Genomic DNA, 18,767 nt, shown 5'->3' on the forward strand with positions numbered 1-18,767 from the left:
AAAAGACTGTGCAAAATGTAATGTAATTTAGGGGGGGGGGGGGGAATCAGGATTGTAGTCCTTAATTATGTAAAGTGAACTGCAGTTGCTGGCACTGTAACAGCGTTGCGTTAACCACTACGCTAAATGTGCCCCTGTCATAATTAATCCCCTTCCCCCAAGTTTACAAATAAAGCCTTACTAATATACCTAATACTAATAAAGCCTTACTCAGCAGGGATAGGGAGACACTTTGAGAGAGTTGCCCCAGCGGCGAGTGGCACCAGCTGGCTCTTCATCCTGGGCGCCGGGATTTTATTCAAACTCAACTTTATTCAAACCGCTGCTGTGGGCAGGGCACGACCGGGGTGCTCCACTGGCTGAATGTTTGCTCCCATTTTCACCAAGGAGTTGTTTGTTGCTTTGGAAAATATTTACTTTAACAATTTTAAACTTTTAGTTCAATTTCTTTTTATTTCTTTATTTCCTTGCTGCTTTTTTTTGCCGGTTGCTTGAATTCTGGAAATCGGGCATTTTTCTGTCCGTTGTGGTTGGTATATCTTACATACCTGTATGGCTCCAGCAGGTAGGAATTTCAGTGTGTCTGTACATTGCACAGGTATATAACAATAAACTCTTTCTTGCTCTCTCCATCTTTTTTTCATTCTCCCACACCCTTCGCCTCCAGGCAAGTCAACCCATACTTAGTGCTGTGATAAAGGTGGGGGTGCAACATCACAGTAAGTCAAAGTGCCGGGTGTAGTGGAATGCGAATGAGAGTTTGTCATATACACAAGTATAATGCACAGATGCACTGAAATTCCTGCTTAGTGCAGCTTCACGTGTACCAACATTTTATGGCTACGGGTATTGCAAAATGTATTTAAGACAGAGATTGACAGGTTCTTGATGAGCCAGGGCATCAAAGGTTATGGGGAGAGGGCCAGGCAGTGGGGCTGAGTGGGAAAATGGATCAGCTCATGATTGAATGGTGGAGCAGATGCAATGGGCTGAATGGCCTATTTCTGCTCTCATGTGTTATGGTCTTAAAGGTATTAGAAAGACTGAAAGACTTTAATTTGAATGCCGTAACACAGATGGCACCTATTTCAGCTCCACACCGTGTGGAATTACTTCATGCCCCAACACTCTGCATCCATGGTGTGCGATTAGCATGGAGGGTGGATTTCGGTCTACCTGTCATACCAGGTGAGGTCGCCATGTACCACCAGCTGTATTCCCAGGTACTCCACTTCAGTATCCCCAATGATACGGATAGTGGGTAGGGGTTCACTGACTGTCAGGGGGTGAGAGCTGGATTGTCTCTTGTTGAATATCATTATTGCCCAGCACTTGTGCGGCACAAATGTTACTCACCCCCATCAGCCAAGGCCCGGATCTCATCCAGGTCTGCCAGCATTTGGATGGGGACTGCTTCACAGCCCAAGGAGCGGCGGAAGATGCTAGAGTAACTCCTGGACTTTGTGTTGTCCTCTAGCCTGGCGAGTGGCCACACACGGTTTCCCAGCGTGGCAAGCTGTGCAGAGGCGGGAGCAGGAGGATCCTTACAGAACAGCCCTGTCAGAGGAGCCCCACACTGGAACTGTGCACAGTCCAGCATGCCCTCGACACCAGACCTACGGATACGCAGCCCCCCTTACGTACATTCCACGCGGTAAGTAAAAAATAATCCGCAACATTTCTCTCTCTCTCTGACTTTAAACTCTAAGGAATTTGATGCTCTCCATTCTCTCTACTACAGAGTTGTTGATGTGTAGTGGAGGGTGGTCATTCCTGGTTCTATTGAAGTCCACAATCATCTCTTTCCTCTTGTCCACGTTGAGACTCAGGTTGTTACTCTTGCACCATTTCACAAGATTTTCCACCTCTTCACTGTAGTGTGACTCGTTTTTGCTGATGAGGCCAATGACTGTTGTGTCATCTGCAAACTTGATGACACTGACGTCACATATAACCCTGAGATTCTTTTACCTGCAGGTGAGGCAGAATTACCATTTATTGCTAGTGCAAAAAAGTACAAGTCCCTGACTGAGTTTGATGTTGAGGGGTCTGACGGTGGAGGGGGAGCAGCTGTTCCTGAACCTGGGGGTGCGAGTCTTGTGGCACCTAGACATCTTTCCTGATGGCAGCAGCGAGAACAGAGCGTGTCCTGGGTTGGGTGGATACTTGATGACAGCAGCGTTCCCCATAGATGTTCTGGATGGCGAGGAGGGGTTTGCCTGGGATGTATTGGGTGGTCTGGATCTTTCTCTTGACTAGTAACAACAAGAATATTGAACAAAAACAAAATAAAAACAGGAATCTGGGGAAGAACGCAAGCCTAATAGATCATTAGGGCAAAGACCTCTTAAGTCTGGGACAATCTGCTTCATTAAATCATGTCCGTTCTTTTCATGGTGGGCCAAATCCGTACATTTCCTGTGACACAGTCATCACAACACATAACCACTGTGAAATCATATACAAACTGTACCTTTTTTGTTCAAAAACATACCTCAGACAGTATTGTGTATTTGCTACAATGGTTTGAATATTTATTATAGATATCTAAGATTTTAATGAACATCCAGGTGGCACAGGAAACCAGATTTGAAGTAACTTTATGTGTGTTTACTTGAGTGTGTGTGTCCATATTTATGGCAAAGCAATGGATTTAATTTGCAGTGATTGGAGAGTTCTGCAGCTGAACGTTATGGAATCAAACAACCCATCCCGCCCCAACAAAGAGCAATCAAACTTGAATATGCTGGAAAAACTTGGCAGGTTGGGCAGTGCATGTGGGGATTTATACAAGGGAACTATCACCTCCCAATGGGGCCCATGGTCTTTGCGAGGTTATAGATTTGAAATCTTTTCACGTTACTCACTGGAAAGGTTAATATTGCAAGTATGGAATGAATGGAGATAGAGGCTCTGAAGAGGTGAGGAATGAGATAAAGACAGAGAAGTCAGTAATGGAATTCTCCCCCCACCACACAGGTTAATATGCAGCCACTGAGTACATCTGAAGCTCTGGCCAGTAGGCTTTAGGGCACTGTTGATCAAAAGATATTCAGTCAGCACAGGAATGAGCCACAACCTTCTTTCTTTGGCTTGGCTTCGCGGACGATGCGGGACAGGCAGGCACAGTTGCAGCGGTTGCAAGGGTTGCAAGGGAAAATTGGTGGGTTGGGGTTGGGTGTTGGGTTTTTCCTCCTTTGTCTTTTGTCAGTGAGGTGGGCTCTGCGGTCTTCTTCAAAGGAGGTTGCTGCCCGCCGAACTGTGAGGCGCCAAGATGCACAGTTGGAGGCGAGATCAGCCCACTGGCAGTAGTCAATGTGGCAGGCACCAAGAGATTTCTTTAAGCAGTCCTTGTACCTCTTCTTTGGTGCACCTCTGTCTCGGTGGCCAGTGGAGAGCTCGCCATAGAACACGATCTTGGGAAGGCGATGGTCCTCCATTCTGGAGACGTGACCCACCCAGCGCAGTTGGATCTTCAGCAGCGTGGATTCGATGCTTGTGGACTCTGCCAGCTCGAGTACTTCGATGTTGGTGATGAAGTCATTCCAATAAATGTTGAGGATGGAGCGGAGACAGCGCTGATGGAAGCGTTCTAGAAGCCGTAGGTGATGCCGGTAGAGGATCCATGATTCGGAGCCAAACAGGAACGTGGGTATGACAATGGCTCTGTACACGCTGATCTTTTTGTGTTTCTTCAGATGATTGTTTTTACAGTCTCTTGTATAGTCTTCCAAAGACACTATTTGCCTTGGCAAGTCTTTTGTCTATCTCTTTGTCGATCTTTGTATCAGATGAAATGGTGCAGCCAAGGTAGGTAAACTGCTTGACCGTTTGGAGTTCTGTGTGCCCGATGGAGATGTGGGGGGGGGGGGGGGGGGCTGGTAGTCATGGTGGGGGGCTGGCTGATGGAGGACCTCAGTTTTCTTCAGGCTGACTTCCAGGCCAAACATTTTGGCAGTTTCCGCAAAACAGGACGTCAAGCGCTGAAGAGCTGGCTCTGAATGGGCAACTAAAGCGGCATCGTCTGCAAAGAGTAGTTCACGGACAAGTTGCTCTTGTGTCTTGGTGTGAGCTTGCAGGCGTCTCAGATTGAAGAGACTGCCATCCGTGCGGTACCGGATTTAAATAGCGTCTTCATTATTGAGGTCTTTCATGGCTTGTTTCAGCATCATGCTGAAGAAGATAGTAAAGAGGGTTGATCCGAGGACGCAGCCTTGCTTCACCCTGTACAAAAACAAAGGCAAGAAATCAGACTGCTCAAACTACAGGGAATCACTTTGCTCTCCATTGCAGGCAAAATCTTCGCTAGGATTCTCCTTAATAGACTAATACCTAGTGTTGCCGAAAATGTCCTCCCAGAATCACAGTGCGGCTTTCGCGCAAACAGAGGAACTACTGACATGGTCTTTGCCCTCAGACAGCTCCAAGAAAAGTGCAGAGAACAAAACAAAGGACTCTACATCACCTTTGTTGACCTCACCAAAGCCTTTGATACCGTGAGCAGGAAAGGGCTTTGGCAAATACTAGAGCGCCTCGGATGGCCCCCCCAAATTCCTCAACATGATTATCCAACTGCACGAAAACCAACAAGGTCGGGTCAGATACAGCAATGAGCTCTCCAAACCCTTCTCCATTGCCACAACCTTATTGAACAGCAAAACAGACAGAAGAAGTGAATGGCCTGCTCCTGTTCCACATGTCCACGTGTGGGGAGAGGTCAGTGATCTTTCTCAGGATGCCCTAGAGATGTTCAGGGGCAGTACCAAGCATTCCTGTGAGGAAGGTGCCCAGAAAGGAAGCGTTTCCTGCAAAACAACTGATCCTCCATCTTACAACAGCTGCCCGTCACTGTGGTCACGGAAATAATCCTGACATACACTTCCCACACATTCCAACCACTCTACAAACAGTAAACTAAAGTACAGCTGGAATAGCATCAACAGATTTTAACCCTTGCTGAATCCAAAAAATATATTAACTACTTTCCAATTTTGCGTAAATATCACAACCAGAAGAGGGAATATCACAAACTTGCCTGGGATCTACAAAGATATCTTTTACTTAATTCCCTGGGTGTCAACATTGCTGTTATGACTAGTATTTATTTTCTGACCCTAACTATCCTTGTCGTACAAACACTTTCCTCTATGTAGCCAAGATAAAGTTGCATAATCGATGTTTCAGGCTTGAGCCCTTCATCAAGGTACGAGGAAAAGGGTAATGGGTGGAGAAGGGAGGGAGGGCACAGCAGCAAGCCAGGGGAGGAGGGATGGCTGGGTGAATAGAGAGGGAAGGGGAAGAGAGCTGACGGAGGAAGGGAAGGGAGAGCAATTTAGCTGAAACTGGAAAAGTCCATCTTAATGCCATGGAGCTGGAGAATCAAGTGTTGTTCCTCCAATTTACGGGTGGTCTTGGTGGGACAGACATGTGAGTATGGGAGTGGAGCCACTGGGAGGTCTCGGTCACTGGTGCGGACAGAGCAAAGGTGCTAACGGTCCTTGAGAAGTTGGGAATGGTCTGTCTCCTTGAAGGTGCTATTGGGGAGGGAGTTGGTCCTAGTTAATGCAGCATGCAACAGGCCTTTTGACCAACTAATCCGGGTTGACCATGCTGTTTAGATGAGCTCATCCTGTTTGCCTATGTTCAGCCCACAGCCCTCCAGACCTTTTCTGTCTAAATGGGTTTTAAACATTACAATTCTCCCCGCCTCTCCCACTTTTCCCAACAGCTCATTTCACACTGCATATAAAAGGTGCCCCTCAGTCCCCTTTAAATCTTTCCCCTCCAATTCCAGACTCACCTTTCGAGGGAATAAGACTGTGGTCATTCACCGTATCTGTGATTTTTTTAAATATAAATATATGTAAAGGACCAGTGACAGTGAAGGAACAGCGATAAATCCCAAGTCAGAATGATGTACGAACTAGAGGGGAGACAAACAAGTATGAAGCCTAAGAAATGTGAACAGGAATTAGCCACTTGGCTCCTCCGTAAGATCACAGCTGATCTTACTCCCCAAAATCCTTCATACCCCTATAGACTAAAGCCTCGAAAGAGTTCGAGAAATGACTCCATCTCCACAGTTCTCTGGGATAAAAGATGAATGATTTTCAACCTCAGAGAGGAAATTCCACCTCAGCTCCATTCTAAGTGGGATAATTGTTAAACTATAGTTCCCAATGCAAGAAAACTCCACCTAAGGAAACACTCTCTGCATGTCCTGCCCCTCAGATGATCACCTCTCATTCTACTGAACCCCAGTGAATCCCCACCCTTCCAGCGTAATTGTTTCTGGTTACACATTCCCTTCCTTCTCCAGACTACCTCCAACACTTTGTGTATCCCTTATATAAGGAGAGCAAAAGTGTATGCATTCTACAAGGTCTGGTCTCAGGAATGTCCTGCAATGTTGTAGCAAGATTTGCCTTTTCTTTGGCATGGCTTCGCGGACGAAGATTTATGGAGGGGGTAAATGTCCACGTCAGCCGCAGGCTCGTTTGTGGCTGACAAGTCCGATGCGGGACAGGCAGACACGGTTGCAGGGGAAAATTGGTTGGTTGGGGTTGGGTGTTGGGTTTTTCCTCCTTTGCCTTTTGTCAGTGAGGTGGGCTCTGCGGTCTTCTTCAAAGGAGGTTGCTGCCCGCCAAGATGCACTTCTCCAACCCACTTCCAACATTCCATTTGCCTTCCAAACAACTTCTGGTTTTCTGTACCCCAATGCTCTAGGTTTCATTTACTAGGACGTGCATGTCCTTCTGAACTACAGCACGACTTGGGCTCGCTATGGTCTTCTGGGTGATCTCGAGTGTTGCACTGCATGCATCTGTGCAAGTGGAAAGGCAGAGATGAGGAGGAACTGCTTCTCCCAGAGAGCAGCAAATCTGTGGAATTCTCTGCCCATCGAAGCTGGCTCAGTAAATATTTTTAAGACACAGATAGATACTGTATATGCCATTGTATAAGATGATCCTCAAAACTTAAAAAAATTCACCTTAAAACCAGGGGCCATTCGATACGCCAAGTGTCTCAACACCGCCGCCATCTTCCCACTGGCTCCAACCCAATCTGGCACATATGCCCTGTTAGTTATCAGCAAAGTCTGAGTGCCTCTCCGCGGGGTCTATCCGCCCGGTCCGACTGCTGTCGACTCCAAACGGCCTGCTGCAGGAGCCAATGGTGGTTTATTTTAAAACATGCAAATAAAATTAAAGGTAATTTATTATTAAAATATTGTGATTTGCTTTTACAGCATCCACTAGTCAATAGCAAGTGCCAGATTTGGGGTCGTCTTCTACTAAAGGTATCACTCAAAACCAACATTTTAGGGGTTGTACTGTACAGAGTCATCCTATACAACAATATATATGATAGATTTTTGGGAGCAGGTAGGTAGGTAGGTAGGTGGAGCGGAGTCCAGGGCCAGATCACCTGTGATGTAATTGAACGGTGGTTCAGGCTTGCGGGCCAGATCGCTGCCTCCTGTTGTTGCAGAGTGAGTGAAATTTTAGCAAGGCCAATTCAAATCCCCTTGGTTCTGAACATTACCCCCTCCCAGTTTTAACATGTTGTCTTCCTCTTTCCCAGGTCGGTAGATATCAGCCCCACCCGCCTTCACAGTTTGGCACAGCACTTTAGACACAGAAGCTCCAGCCTAGAGTCACAGAGCAAGCTGGTTGTGTCCGAAAATGAAACAGGGAGTCCGGACTTCTACACCCCAAGGACTCGTAGCAGTAACGGCTCTGACCCTTTGGATGACTGTTCATCCTGCACCAGCCACTCCAGCTCGGAACACTACTACCCAGCTCACATGCACGCCAACTACTCAACGCTGGCCGAGGACTCACCATCCAAAGCACGGGAGCGGCAGAGGCACCGATCTGCCGGAAACCTGGGTTCCACCAATTCAGGGAGCATGCCAAACCTGGCCGGCAAAAGCGGAAGTGGGAACAGTGGGGTCTACCTTCACAGCCAGAGCCAGCCATCCTCACAGTATCGGATCAAGGAGTATCCTTTGTACATTGAGGGGAGCCCCACGCCCGTCGTGGTACGCAGCTTGGAGAATGACCAGGAGGGACACTACAGCGTGAAGGCACAATTTAAAACGTCAAACTCCTACACCGCGGGAGGGATCTACAAGGATACTTGGCGTGGTGATGACATCGACACAATCAAGTTGATGCCATCACGCTCTCAAATTGTTAGGACTCCCTCCCTTGTTAAGGATAACCTTGAGAGAAGCACAAACAGGACTGCGCTGTCTGATGAGCTGAGGTCTTGGTACGAAAGGTCGTCAGCCACACTGAAGGAACACAATAGACTTTCTCACACAAGTTCCGACTCATCTGACAGGAGCTCCCCGTACTCCCCAGCACAGAGTGCCTTCATGGCTCACAGCAGGATAACCCGAATGCCTCAATCGTCCAAAGCAACGACAGCTGTTTCAGGTAAGGGCACCTAGTGCCATTCCTAGAGTCACACAGCATGGAAACAGGCCCTTTGACCCAACTTACCAAAATGTCCCACCTGCCTGCGTTTGGCCCATATCCCTCTCAACCCATCCTATCCATGTATCCATCCAAATGTTTCTGAAACATTGCAATAGTACCTACCTCAACCCTCTCCTCTGGCAGCCCATTCCATTCCTCTGTGAAAGAAGTTGCCTCTCAGATTTTTGTTAAATCTCTCCCCTCACCCTCCTCACCTTAGACCTGTGCCCTCTGGTTACTGATATCCCCCTGCTCTGGCCAAAAGACTCTCTGTTCACCTGATCTATTCCTCACATTATGTTTTGCACTCTGTGAGATCACCCCTCGCCCTCCTGCGCTCCAAGGAATCCTATAGTCCTGGAAATATCCTTGTAAATCTCTTAACGTCATCTTTCCTGTAGCACGGTGACCAAAACTGAACATAATACTCCAATGGGCAGCGCAGTTAGTGCAACGCTGACTGGGCTTCGAATCCCGCACTGAACGTAAGGAGTTTATATGTTCTCCCCCGTGTCTGCGTGGGTTTTCGCCGGGGACTCCAGTTTCCCCCCACTGTTCAAAGCATACTGGGGGTTTAGATTAATTGGGTGTAATTGGACAGGCTCGTTACCGTGTTATATGTGTCTAAATGTAAATACCTTTTGACCACCCCATCTACCTTTGGCGCCACTTGGTACCATGTACCTGTACACCGAGATCGCTCCGCTCTACAACACGACCTTTCGCTGTGTGGGTCCTCCCCATGTTAGCTCCCAAGATACAACACCTCACATTTTTCTTTATTGAATTCCAACACCCATTCCTCCGCCTATGTGCCCAGCTGATCAAGATCCTGCTGCAAACAGTTGAAAATTTCAGCCATACTAGACTAAGCAACAGTACTGAGCAATGAGGTTAATACAGAAAGGTGCTCATTGGTTAGTATTAATGGTGGGGGACAAGTGGCCTTTTTCTATGACATTACCTTTTAGAGCCAGGGATTGAAAAGCGAAAAGCCCACAGTGTGTGTCTGCCAGCCTGAAAGTCAGTAGGGGTTTTTAGACTGCAGGCCTGTAACGAACGGCACAATCAAGGAATTTTCTTGCCACTTCATGGACAGTCTAAAAAGGAATGTGCAGGAATTTGGAGTCAATTCCTGCACCGTGATTTAGCCTGAAGGCCCCCTACAACTTTTTGGAGGAAGCCTGCAGTGTAAATCGTACCGGAAAAATTTGTTGTCGGTCATCCACTCTCCTGCACATTCAACCCCCAGAGCAGCTGCACTCAGGGACTTGCAGTCTAAAAAGGCAGCCAGTGTGAACGACCACACGGCCAGTAATTATGTTTTTTTTTTCCATGATTTTTCCCAACATTGCAGTCTAAAAAAAACATGAGATGCATCAGCAATGAGATATGAAAGTGGCAGGAACAGAGAGGGTACATTGATTTCTCACCTCTCTGTAAGAGATCAAATGAGGAGCAGTAGTTTGGAGCCAATCCTTGAAAACAAGAGAAGAAATAAACCCAAAAAGGACAGCAGGAGCAAATGGGATTTCCCCAGACTTAGGACTAACCCTAAGGTCAACATAACACACAAGCAAAAATTGGTATTTCTGTGAACAAAATACCACTCCATCCTTTAACATTTCCTTACAGCCTCAAGTAGATCCTGGTCCAAAATGACTTCATTTCCTGCACAAAGTGGTTAACTGTCAACAAGTGACACTTCCTCTGACCCCCCACACAGCAGATAATGAGGGAAAGCTCCGGTTGAGTTGGATAATGTTCATCTTTCTGCCAAAGCCCAATTATGACCCATTGATGTCATTTTGGATGAAATATTCCAAAACTTTCCAGGACAGACACCTACAGGGATTGCAAATGCTGGATATGCAAATTTTCCATTTGCTTGAGACTTACTCTTCCAATATCTAACTAATACACCTGCATTAAGTATAAACAGTTTAAAAGATAAAAGACTGCAAAATGTAAAGTAATTTGAAAAAAAAAATCAGTATTTATAGTCCTTAATTATGTAAAGTTCACTTTAATCAAGTGATTCCTGTAACTTACAAAATTTAAATTTAAATTTGAGCCCCGGTCACTGGTGCTGTAACAGTGTTACGCTGGCCTGCTACACTAACCGTGGCGCCGTTCTAATTAACCCCCTCCCCCAAGTTTACAGATAAAGCTTTACTGATATACCTCATACTAATAAAGACTCTTACTGGGCAGGGGTAGGGAGACACTTTGGGGGAGTCACCGCAGGGCGAGCAGCATTGGCCAGCTCTTCATCCTGGGCGCTGCCATTTTATTCAAACACAACTTTTTTTAAACAGCTGCTGCAGGCGGGGCACGACCAGGTTGTTCCAGTGGCTGGAGGTTTGCTCCCATCTTCACCCAGGGCTTTAAAACAATTTTAAACTTTCATTAATTTTTATTATTTATTTATTTCCTCAATTTTTTTTTTTTTTGCCTGTCGCTTGCATTTGGATACCAGGGGTTTTACTGTATCCTGATTTCTCCCATGCATTCTGCGTGGTGCTAGACAGGGAGAGTTAATTATTGGATAGTTCCATCGCCTATAAGTGCATGTAAGTAGAGTGTCTAATAGTTCACTTGTCAAGTCCTTGACTAACCGTGAAAGGTGAGAGTTTCTACAACACATTCCAACTTCCTTTCACATCTTCTCACAAAGCCAGTGAAGAACTGAGGTGCAGTCACAGTGGTGGATTGTGAAAGTGTGCCACACCAGTGATTACCTGAGTCAGAGGGGGCGGGCGGGATTCAGATTGAGGATACTGAGACAGTGGAGCACTCCTCAGTACTCCCACTTACCACAGTGTGACCCTTCCTCAGTACTGCCCCTCCCACAGGGTCACATTCCCTCAGTGCTGCCCCTTACCAGTGTGACACTCCCCCGCCCCCCTCATCTCTTGCTCTTCCCTTACGATGGATCTGTGTGACCGCGCAGTTTGTCACCTGTTGTTGGTTTGAGAAGCTTCTGTTTAAAATGTCGACAGTTTATTTGTATACACTGTAAAATTCATGAAAAACTTTCCTTACTGCAGCAAAACCGCTACGTTGTAAAAAAAATTGCAATAAGTTACAAATATTCACAGTTATTGCAGTGCAATAAAAAGTGATTCCAATAGTGCAAACCATCCTTTTGTGGTCTTGAACCCGTCCCTGATTAGAGTATCAAATTTAAATTTAGACATACAACTTGGTAACAGGACCTTTTGGCTCACATGCCATGATGCCCAATTAAACAACAAACCCCGGTACATTTTAAAGGGTGGGAGGAAACCGGAGCCCCCGGGGAAAACCCACACAGACACAGGGAGAAGCTACAAACTCCTTACAGACAGAGTGGGATTCGAACCCCGGTCCTGATCACTGGTGCTGTAACAGCGGTGCACTAACCACGACTCTTAACAGTGCTGCCTGAGTTTCAGGGGAACATCCTGAGCCCCTGCCCCATTTGCCCTCCTTGAAGGTCCTGATAAGTAAAGACTGAAAGTGATCCAAATCTTTATGAAGTCTAAAATTGTTTCAAAAATTCTTTGAAAATAATACATTTGTAGAAACTCAATTTGCTAATGTTAGTTAATTAAGTCATAAAAATATAAAACTGAAAAACACTGAACAAGTATAAAGAACAGAGAACAATATGGCAAAAGAACAGGCTATTTGGCCCACAGTCTGCACTGAACATCAGATACTATTTGGCGTCATGTAATAAAACAGAAATGTAATATTTACATGAAATTGCCATTAGTCTGTCATAAGGCAAAAATACCCCATTAGCATTACCCAGTACCCCTTACAGTCAGAGAAAAAGAAACAAAAGGGAAGAGAGAATTAAAGCACGAAAATCTGCAGACACCGTGGTTGAAGTAACAACATGAGGCTGGTGAAACTCAGCAGGTCAGTGTCCTTTATACAGCAAAGATAAAGATACAGAACCGACATTTTGGGCTCGAGCCCTTCATCAAGGTCTCAGCAAAATGTAGGCAGGCGCCTGAACGAAATGGTGGGGGGTGGAGTGGAAGAAGAGTCTCTCTCTACCCCCCCCCCACCCCCCCAACACCGAGTCACTAAGTATCCATGAATTTGCCTCCAAGTCTTTGCAGCCACACAGACTCAAACCATCGGCAAACCGAGCTCCACACCCAATCCTCCAACACGATGAGGGCACCTGAGTCCTTTCTGGAGCCCATCTTGCTCCCAGCACCCTCTCAAATTTCAGATCCGATACCTGGTTCTCATGAGCCAGTCTCTAGTAGCCCACAATGCATGATGCTCAACTAAATCACTACTGTTTTCCATTCACATGTCTGTCTAGAAGCCTCTTGAACATATCGTATCTGCTTCCACCAGTACTCCTGGAAGCCATATAACCACTTACAGCACAGAACAGGCCAGTTCGGCCCTACTAGTCCATGCCGTAACAAATCCCCACCCTCCTAGTCCCACTGACCAGCACCTGGTCCATACCCCTCCAGTCCTCTCCTCTCCATGTAACTATCCAGTCTTTCCTTAAATGTAACCAATGATCCCGCCTCAACCACGTCTGCCGGAAGCTTATTCCACATCCCTACCACCCTTTGCTTAAAGAAATTTCCCATGTTCCCCTTATAATTTTCCTCCTTCAATCTTAAACCATGCCCTCTAGTTTGAATCTCCCCCACTCTTAATTGAAAAAGCCTATCCACATTTACTCTCTGTCCCTTTTAAAATCTTAAACACCTCTATCAAGTCCCCCCCTCAATCTTTTCTACGCTCCAGAGAAAAAAGCCCCAGTCTGCACAACCTTTTCCTGCAACTCAAACCTTGAAATCCTGTCAACATTCTCGTGAACCTTCTCTGCACTCTCTCTATTTTGTTTATATCTTTCCTATAATTTGGTGACCAAAACTGTACACAGTACTGCAAATTTGGCCTCACCAGTGCCTTGTACAATTTCATCATAATCTCCCTACTCTTGAATTCAATACTCCAATTTATGAAGGCCAACATTCCAAATGCCTTCTTCACCACATCATCTACCTGAGTATCAGCCTTGAGGGGACTATTTACCATCACTCCTAAATCCCTTTGTTGCTCTGGACATCTCAATAGCCTACCATTTAATGCACATGACCTATTTAGATTTGCCTTTCCAAAATGTAACACCTCACACTTATTGTATTAAATTCCATCAACCATTTCTCAGCCCACACCTCCAGCCTTCCTAAATCACCTGTTAATCTACGGTAATCTTCCTCACTGTCCACAACACCACCAATCTTTGTATCATCTGCAAACTTGCTTATCCAATTCTCCACCCCTACTTTCAGATCATTAATATATATAACAAACAATAGTGGACCCCGGAACGATCCCTGAGGAACTCCACTAGTTACCGGCCACCAATTGGACAAACAATTTTCTACCACTACTCTCTGACACCTCCCATCCAACCATTGCTGAATCCATTTCACTACCTCCTTATTTATACCTAATGCCTCCACCTTTTTTCCTAACCTCCTGTGGGGAACTTTGTCAAAAGCTTTACTAAAGTCGAAATAGACAACATCCACAGCTTTCCCTTCATCAACCTTTTTTGTAGCCCCCCTCGAAAAACTCAATCAGGTTTGTCAAGCATGATCTACCCCTGACAAAATCATGCTGATTACTCCCTATCAATCCCTGTACCTCCAAATATTTGTAAATACCATCCCTCAGAACACTTTCCATCAACTTGCCCACCACAGACGTCAGACTCACGGGCCTATAATTCCCAGGTTTACATTTGGACCCTTTCTTAAACAGCGGAACCACATGCGCCACCCTCCAATCCTTTGGCACTACCCCCGTGGCCAGTGACATCCTAAATATCTCTGTTAATGGCCCCGCTATCTGTCCACAAGCCTCCCTGAGTGTCCTTGGGAATATTTTGTCCTGTCCCGGAGATTTATCCACCTTTATCTTTTTCCACACAGCCATCACTACCTCCTCGGTTATCCTTATATGCTTCATGACCTCCCCACTATTTTTCTTTATTTCAACTGGTTCAATATTTTTTTCCCTAGTGAATACCGAGGCAAAGAAATCATTCAAAATTTTCCCCATTTCCTCTGACTTCTCACTCAGCCTACCCTCGCTATCTACAAGGGGTCCAATTTTATCCCTCACTAATCTTTTACTTTTAATGTACCTATAGAAACCCTTTGGATTTATTTTTACTCTTTCAGCCAAAGCCTCTTCATGCCTTTTTTTGGCCTTTCTAATTTCTTTCTTAAGATTCCTTCTACACTCCTTGTAGTCCTCCTTCAAATTCTCAGCTCCCTGCTCTTTATACCTCTTGTACACCTCCCTTTTTCTCCTAACCAAATTTCCAATATTCCTCGAAAACCAAGCCTCCCTATGACTTCCAGCCTTTCCTTTGATCCTCACTGGGACATATCTACTCTGTACCCTCAAAATTTCTTTTTTGAATATCCTCCATTTTTCATTTACATCCTTACCTGAAAATATCCTGTCCCACTCAATACTCCCCAGATCCCTTCTTATTCCTTCGAAATTTGCTCTTCTCCAATCCAGAACCTCAACTTTAGGCCCCTCCTTGCTCTTCCCTGAAACTACCCGAAAACTAACAGTTATGATCACTAGACCCAATTTGTTCTCCACCATTAATGTCTGATATCTGACCTAGCTCATTCCCTAACAGGAGATCCAGTATTACACCGTCCCAGTCGGTTCTTCGACTAATTGATTTAGAAAACAATCTTAAACACATATAACAAACTCTAGCCCATCCAGCCCTCTAACTGTATGGGTATCCCAATCAATGTGAGGGAAGTTAAAATTTCCCACGAACACCACCTTATGTTTCTCACACATATACGTTATCTCCCTACAAATTTGTTCCTCTAATTTTCTTGGCCCATTTGGTGGTCTGTAATACATCCCTATTAGCACCCTCATGCCTCATTCACCCCTCAATCCCACCCAAACAGCTTCACTGGATGATCCCTCCATACCATCCTTCCACCTCACGGCAGTAATGTCCTCCTTAACAGGCAGAGCAACTCCTCCCCCTTTTTTTTACCCCTTGATCTATCGCCTCTAAAACAAATGTATCCTGGAATATTAAGTTGCCAGTCCTGCCCCTCCTGTAGCCAGGTCTCACTAATTGCCACAATATCATGACCCCAAGTATCTGTCCATGCTCTAAGCTCAACTACCTTGTTCACTATGCTTCTTGCATTAAAATATATGCATTTCAGAGAATGACCCTCTCCTATATTCTCTTTTCTACCTTTTACCCTAATCTCCATCCTACCTTTGTTATCGTTATTATTCCTATCTAGGTGGCCATGCTCCCTTGACACTGCACTCACACTCTGTTCCCCACACCCCCTGCCAAACTAGTTTAAACCTTCCCCCACAGCTCTAGCAAATCTGCTTGCCAGCACATTGGTCCCCCTCCAGTTCAAGTGGAGTCCGTCCCTTTTGTACAGGTCCAACCTTCCCAGAAGAGATCCCAATGATCCAGAAATCTTATCCCTTGCCCCCTGCACCATCTCTTTAGCCACGCATTCATCCTCCACATCCTCCTATTTCTACCCTCACTAGCGCGTGCCACGGGCAGCAATCCAGAGATTACTACCTTGGAGGTCCTGTTTTTTAACTTCCTACCTAATTCCACATAATCCTGTTTCAGGACCTTATCCCCACTTCGAACTAAGTCATTGGTCCCCACATGAACCACGACTTCCGGCTGTTCTCCTTCCCCTTGCAGAATGCTATGAACTCGATCAGAGATATCCCTGACCCTGGCACCAGAGAGGCAACAGACCAACCTGGATCCCCGAACTCGTCCCACAAACCTTCTCTCTGTCCTTCTGACTAATGAGTCCCCATCTACAAGTATCCTGTTCTTATCCCTCCTTCCCTTCTGAACCTCAGGGGCAGCCCCTGTGCCAGAGACCTGACCCCCACGACTCGTCCCCGATAGGCTATTCCCCCCAGCAGTATCCAGGTCCCCACCGCTGTAAAAAAAAAAAGCACATGCACCTCACATCTCGTTTGAACGTCCTCTGCGACCTTAAATGCCTGGCCTTTAGTATGGAAAATAATTCAGACTTTCTACCTCATCTGTCCCTCTCATAGTTGAATAAACTTCTATCAGGTCGCTCCTCAGCCTCCGACACTCCAGGGAAAACAACCTGTTTGTCCAACCTCTCCTCACCCTCTAATCCAGGGTTTACCCTTTCCAAAACTGTCCAGGTCCTTCCTGTAATGGGGTGACCAGAATTGCACGCAGTATTCTCCTAACTTCACCAGTATTGGGGTAAGCACAAATCCCTACCTTCTATCAAACCCACAGAAAAGGGTGGCGATCTTGTGGTCTGGCGCACTGACCTCTACCTTGCCAAAGCCTGACAACTGCTCTCAAACACCTCCTCTTCCTCCCATAAACAGGATCCCACCAAAGGACATCAACCCACTGTCTGAAGTACTATCTCTAATGCAACTCCCCCATCTCCCTCAACTACACTTCTTCACACCCAGTCCCCTGCAAGGATTCTATTCCTTTCAATTTCTCCTCCATCATATCTGCTCCCAAGATGGAGTCTTCCAGTCCAGATCATTCGCCATGTTCTCCTCCTTCCCCAAACATGGCTTCCTCTCCACCACCATTGACTCAGCCCTCACCCACATCTCTTCCATTTCCCATTCATCTGCCCTGCCCCCAGATGCAACAAAAACTGGATTTCCCTTGTCCTTACCTACCACCCCACCAGCGTCTGCATCCAATACGTTTTCCTCCTCAATTTCTGTCACTTCCAAAATGATTGCACCATCAGATACATCTTCCCCTCTCCTCCCCTTTCCTCCTTCCATAGGGACCACTCCCTCCATGACTCCCTTGTCCACTCATCCCCACCAATCACCCCTCCCCTCCCGGCATGTTCCTCTGTGACCGCAGGAAGTCCACACCTCCTCCCTCCCCACCTTTCAGGGCCCCAAACAGTCCTTCCAAGTGAAGCAACATTTCACTTGTGAATCTGCTGGGGTCATCTACTGTATTTGGTGCTCCCAGTGTGGCTTTCTCTCCATCAGAGAGACAACGCAGACTGAGAATCGCTTCATCGAGCACCTTTGCTCCATCCGGATCTCCCAGTGGCCAACCATTTCAATTCTGCGCTCCACTCCTGCACCGATATGTCTGTCCGTGGCCTCATGCATGGCCAAACCAAGGTCACCCATAAACTGGAGGAGCAACACCTAATGTTCCATCTGGGCTCGCTCCACCAGAATGGCATTAACATCAACTTCCCTGGTTTCTGATAGCTCACTCCCAGTTCTCTCTCTCTTCCCCATCCCTCTGTCTTCTTTCCTCCAGCTCTCCATCCCTTCCCTCTCCATTCACAGAGCCATCCCCCCCCTCCCCCTGCTTGCTGGTGTGTTTCCCTCCCTTATCCACCTATTACCTCCTGCCTCATGCTCCTCCCCCCACCATTTTGATAAGGTGCCTGCCTACATTTTGCTCAGACCTTGATAAAAGGCTCAAGCCTGAAACATTGGTTTTGAATCTTTATCATTGCTATGTAAAGTACACTGTTTGACCTGCTGGGTTTCTCCAGCATTGTGGTTTTACTTAGGATAATATAGGTTGGTACACTGGGAAGAATTCACCCAGGGGGCCTCTGAATCCTTGGAATAAGAGAAGGAAATGGCCAAGGACATGGTTACCTTAATCAAAACTAAATAAGGTAAAATCCAGGAAATCGATACAAAGTGGGAGGGAATGGAAATTTTCAGAAGTGGATTGCTGGCAGGGCAATTCTGAAGCAGAGAAGCTACTCTCTCTGGCTCACAACAAACAATGGCACTGGCTTTGGGAGAGCATTCCTGCAGACTAGCTTGTACCTTCCTTTGTGAGGTTAATGCTGAAGCTAATGCCTTAATCCTAAATATAACCCATGAGTTAAACCTTTTCAGAAGTTCTGCATTGTCTGTTTGGAGCACTGTCTGACCTTTATTGTGTCTCTTCCTTCCCTGCAGCCTCACCTCGCAGTCAGAGGAGCACAACACAGCCTGCTGAATTGGCCGTTCCTTCCCCATCAAACAGTCCCCACCACATTGTGTCCTGGCAGAGTGGGTGAGTCAAGTCCTCCGCAGACAAAAACACTCAGGATCAAAGCTTTTACTCACTGCAAACAGAACTGGTCATTGCCACATGGTAGAAGAAATCAGACTCATCATAATATGCCCATCACCTGTCATTAACGCATCAAAGGCATTTTG

At 46.2% G+C, this 18,767-nt stretch overlaps 1 protein-coding gene across 6 annotated transcripts in view; it reads left to right on the forward strand.

The window, feature by feature from the left end:
• Positions 1 to 18,767, forward strand: part of frmd4a (FERM domain containing 4A) — a 371,653-nt gene that overhangs the window by 348,295 nt on the left and 4,591 nt on the right. For all 6 annotated transcript variants that reach the window (XM_069907581.1, XM_069907580.1, XM_069907582.1 and 3 more), the window contains 3 exons: positions 1,478 to 1,654; positions 7,585 to 8,444; positions 18,525 to 18,621. In XM_069907581.1, the coding sequence (XP_069763682.1) occupies positions 1,478 to 1,654; positions 7,585 to 8,444; positions 18,525 to 18,621 (1,134 nt within the window). The remainder of the gene's footprint in view (positions 1 to 1,477; positions 1,655 to 7,584; positions 8,445 to 18,524; positions 18,622 to 18,767) is intronic.

Source organism: Narcine bancroftii, chromosome 13, assembly GCF_036971445.1.
Source record: "Narcine bancroftii isolate sNarBan1 chromosome 13, sNarBan1.hap1, whole genome shotgun sequence".
NCBI lineage: Eukaryota > Metazoa > Chordata > Chondrichthyes > Torpediniformes > Narcinidae > Narcine > Narcine bancroftii.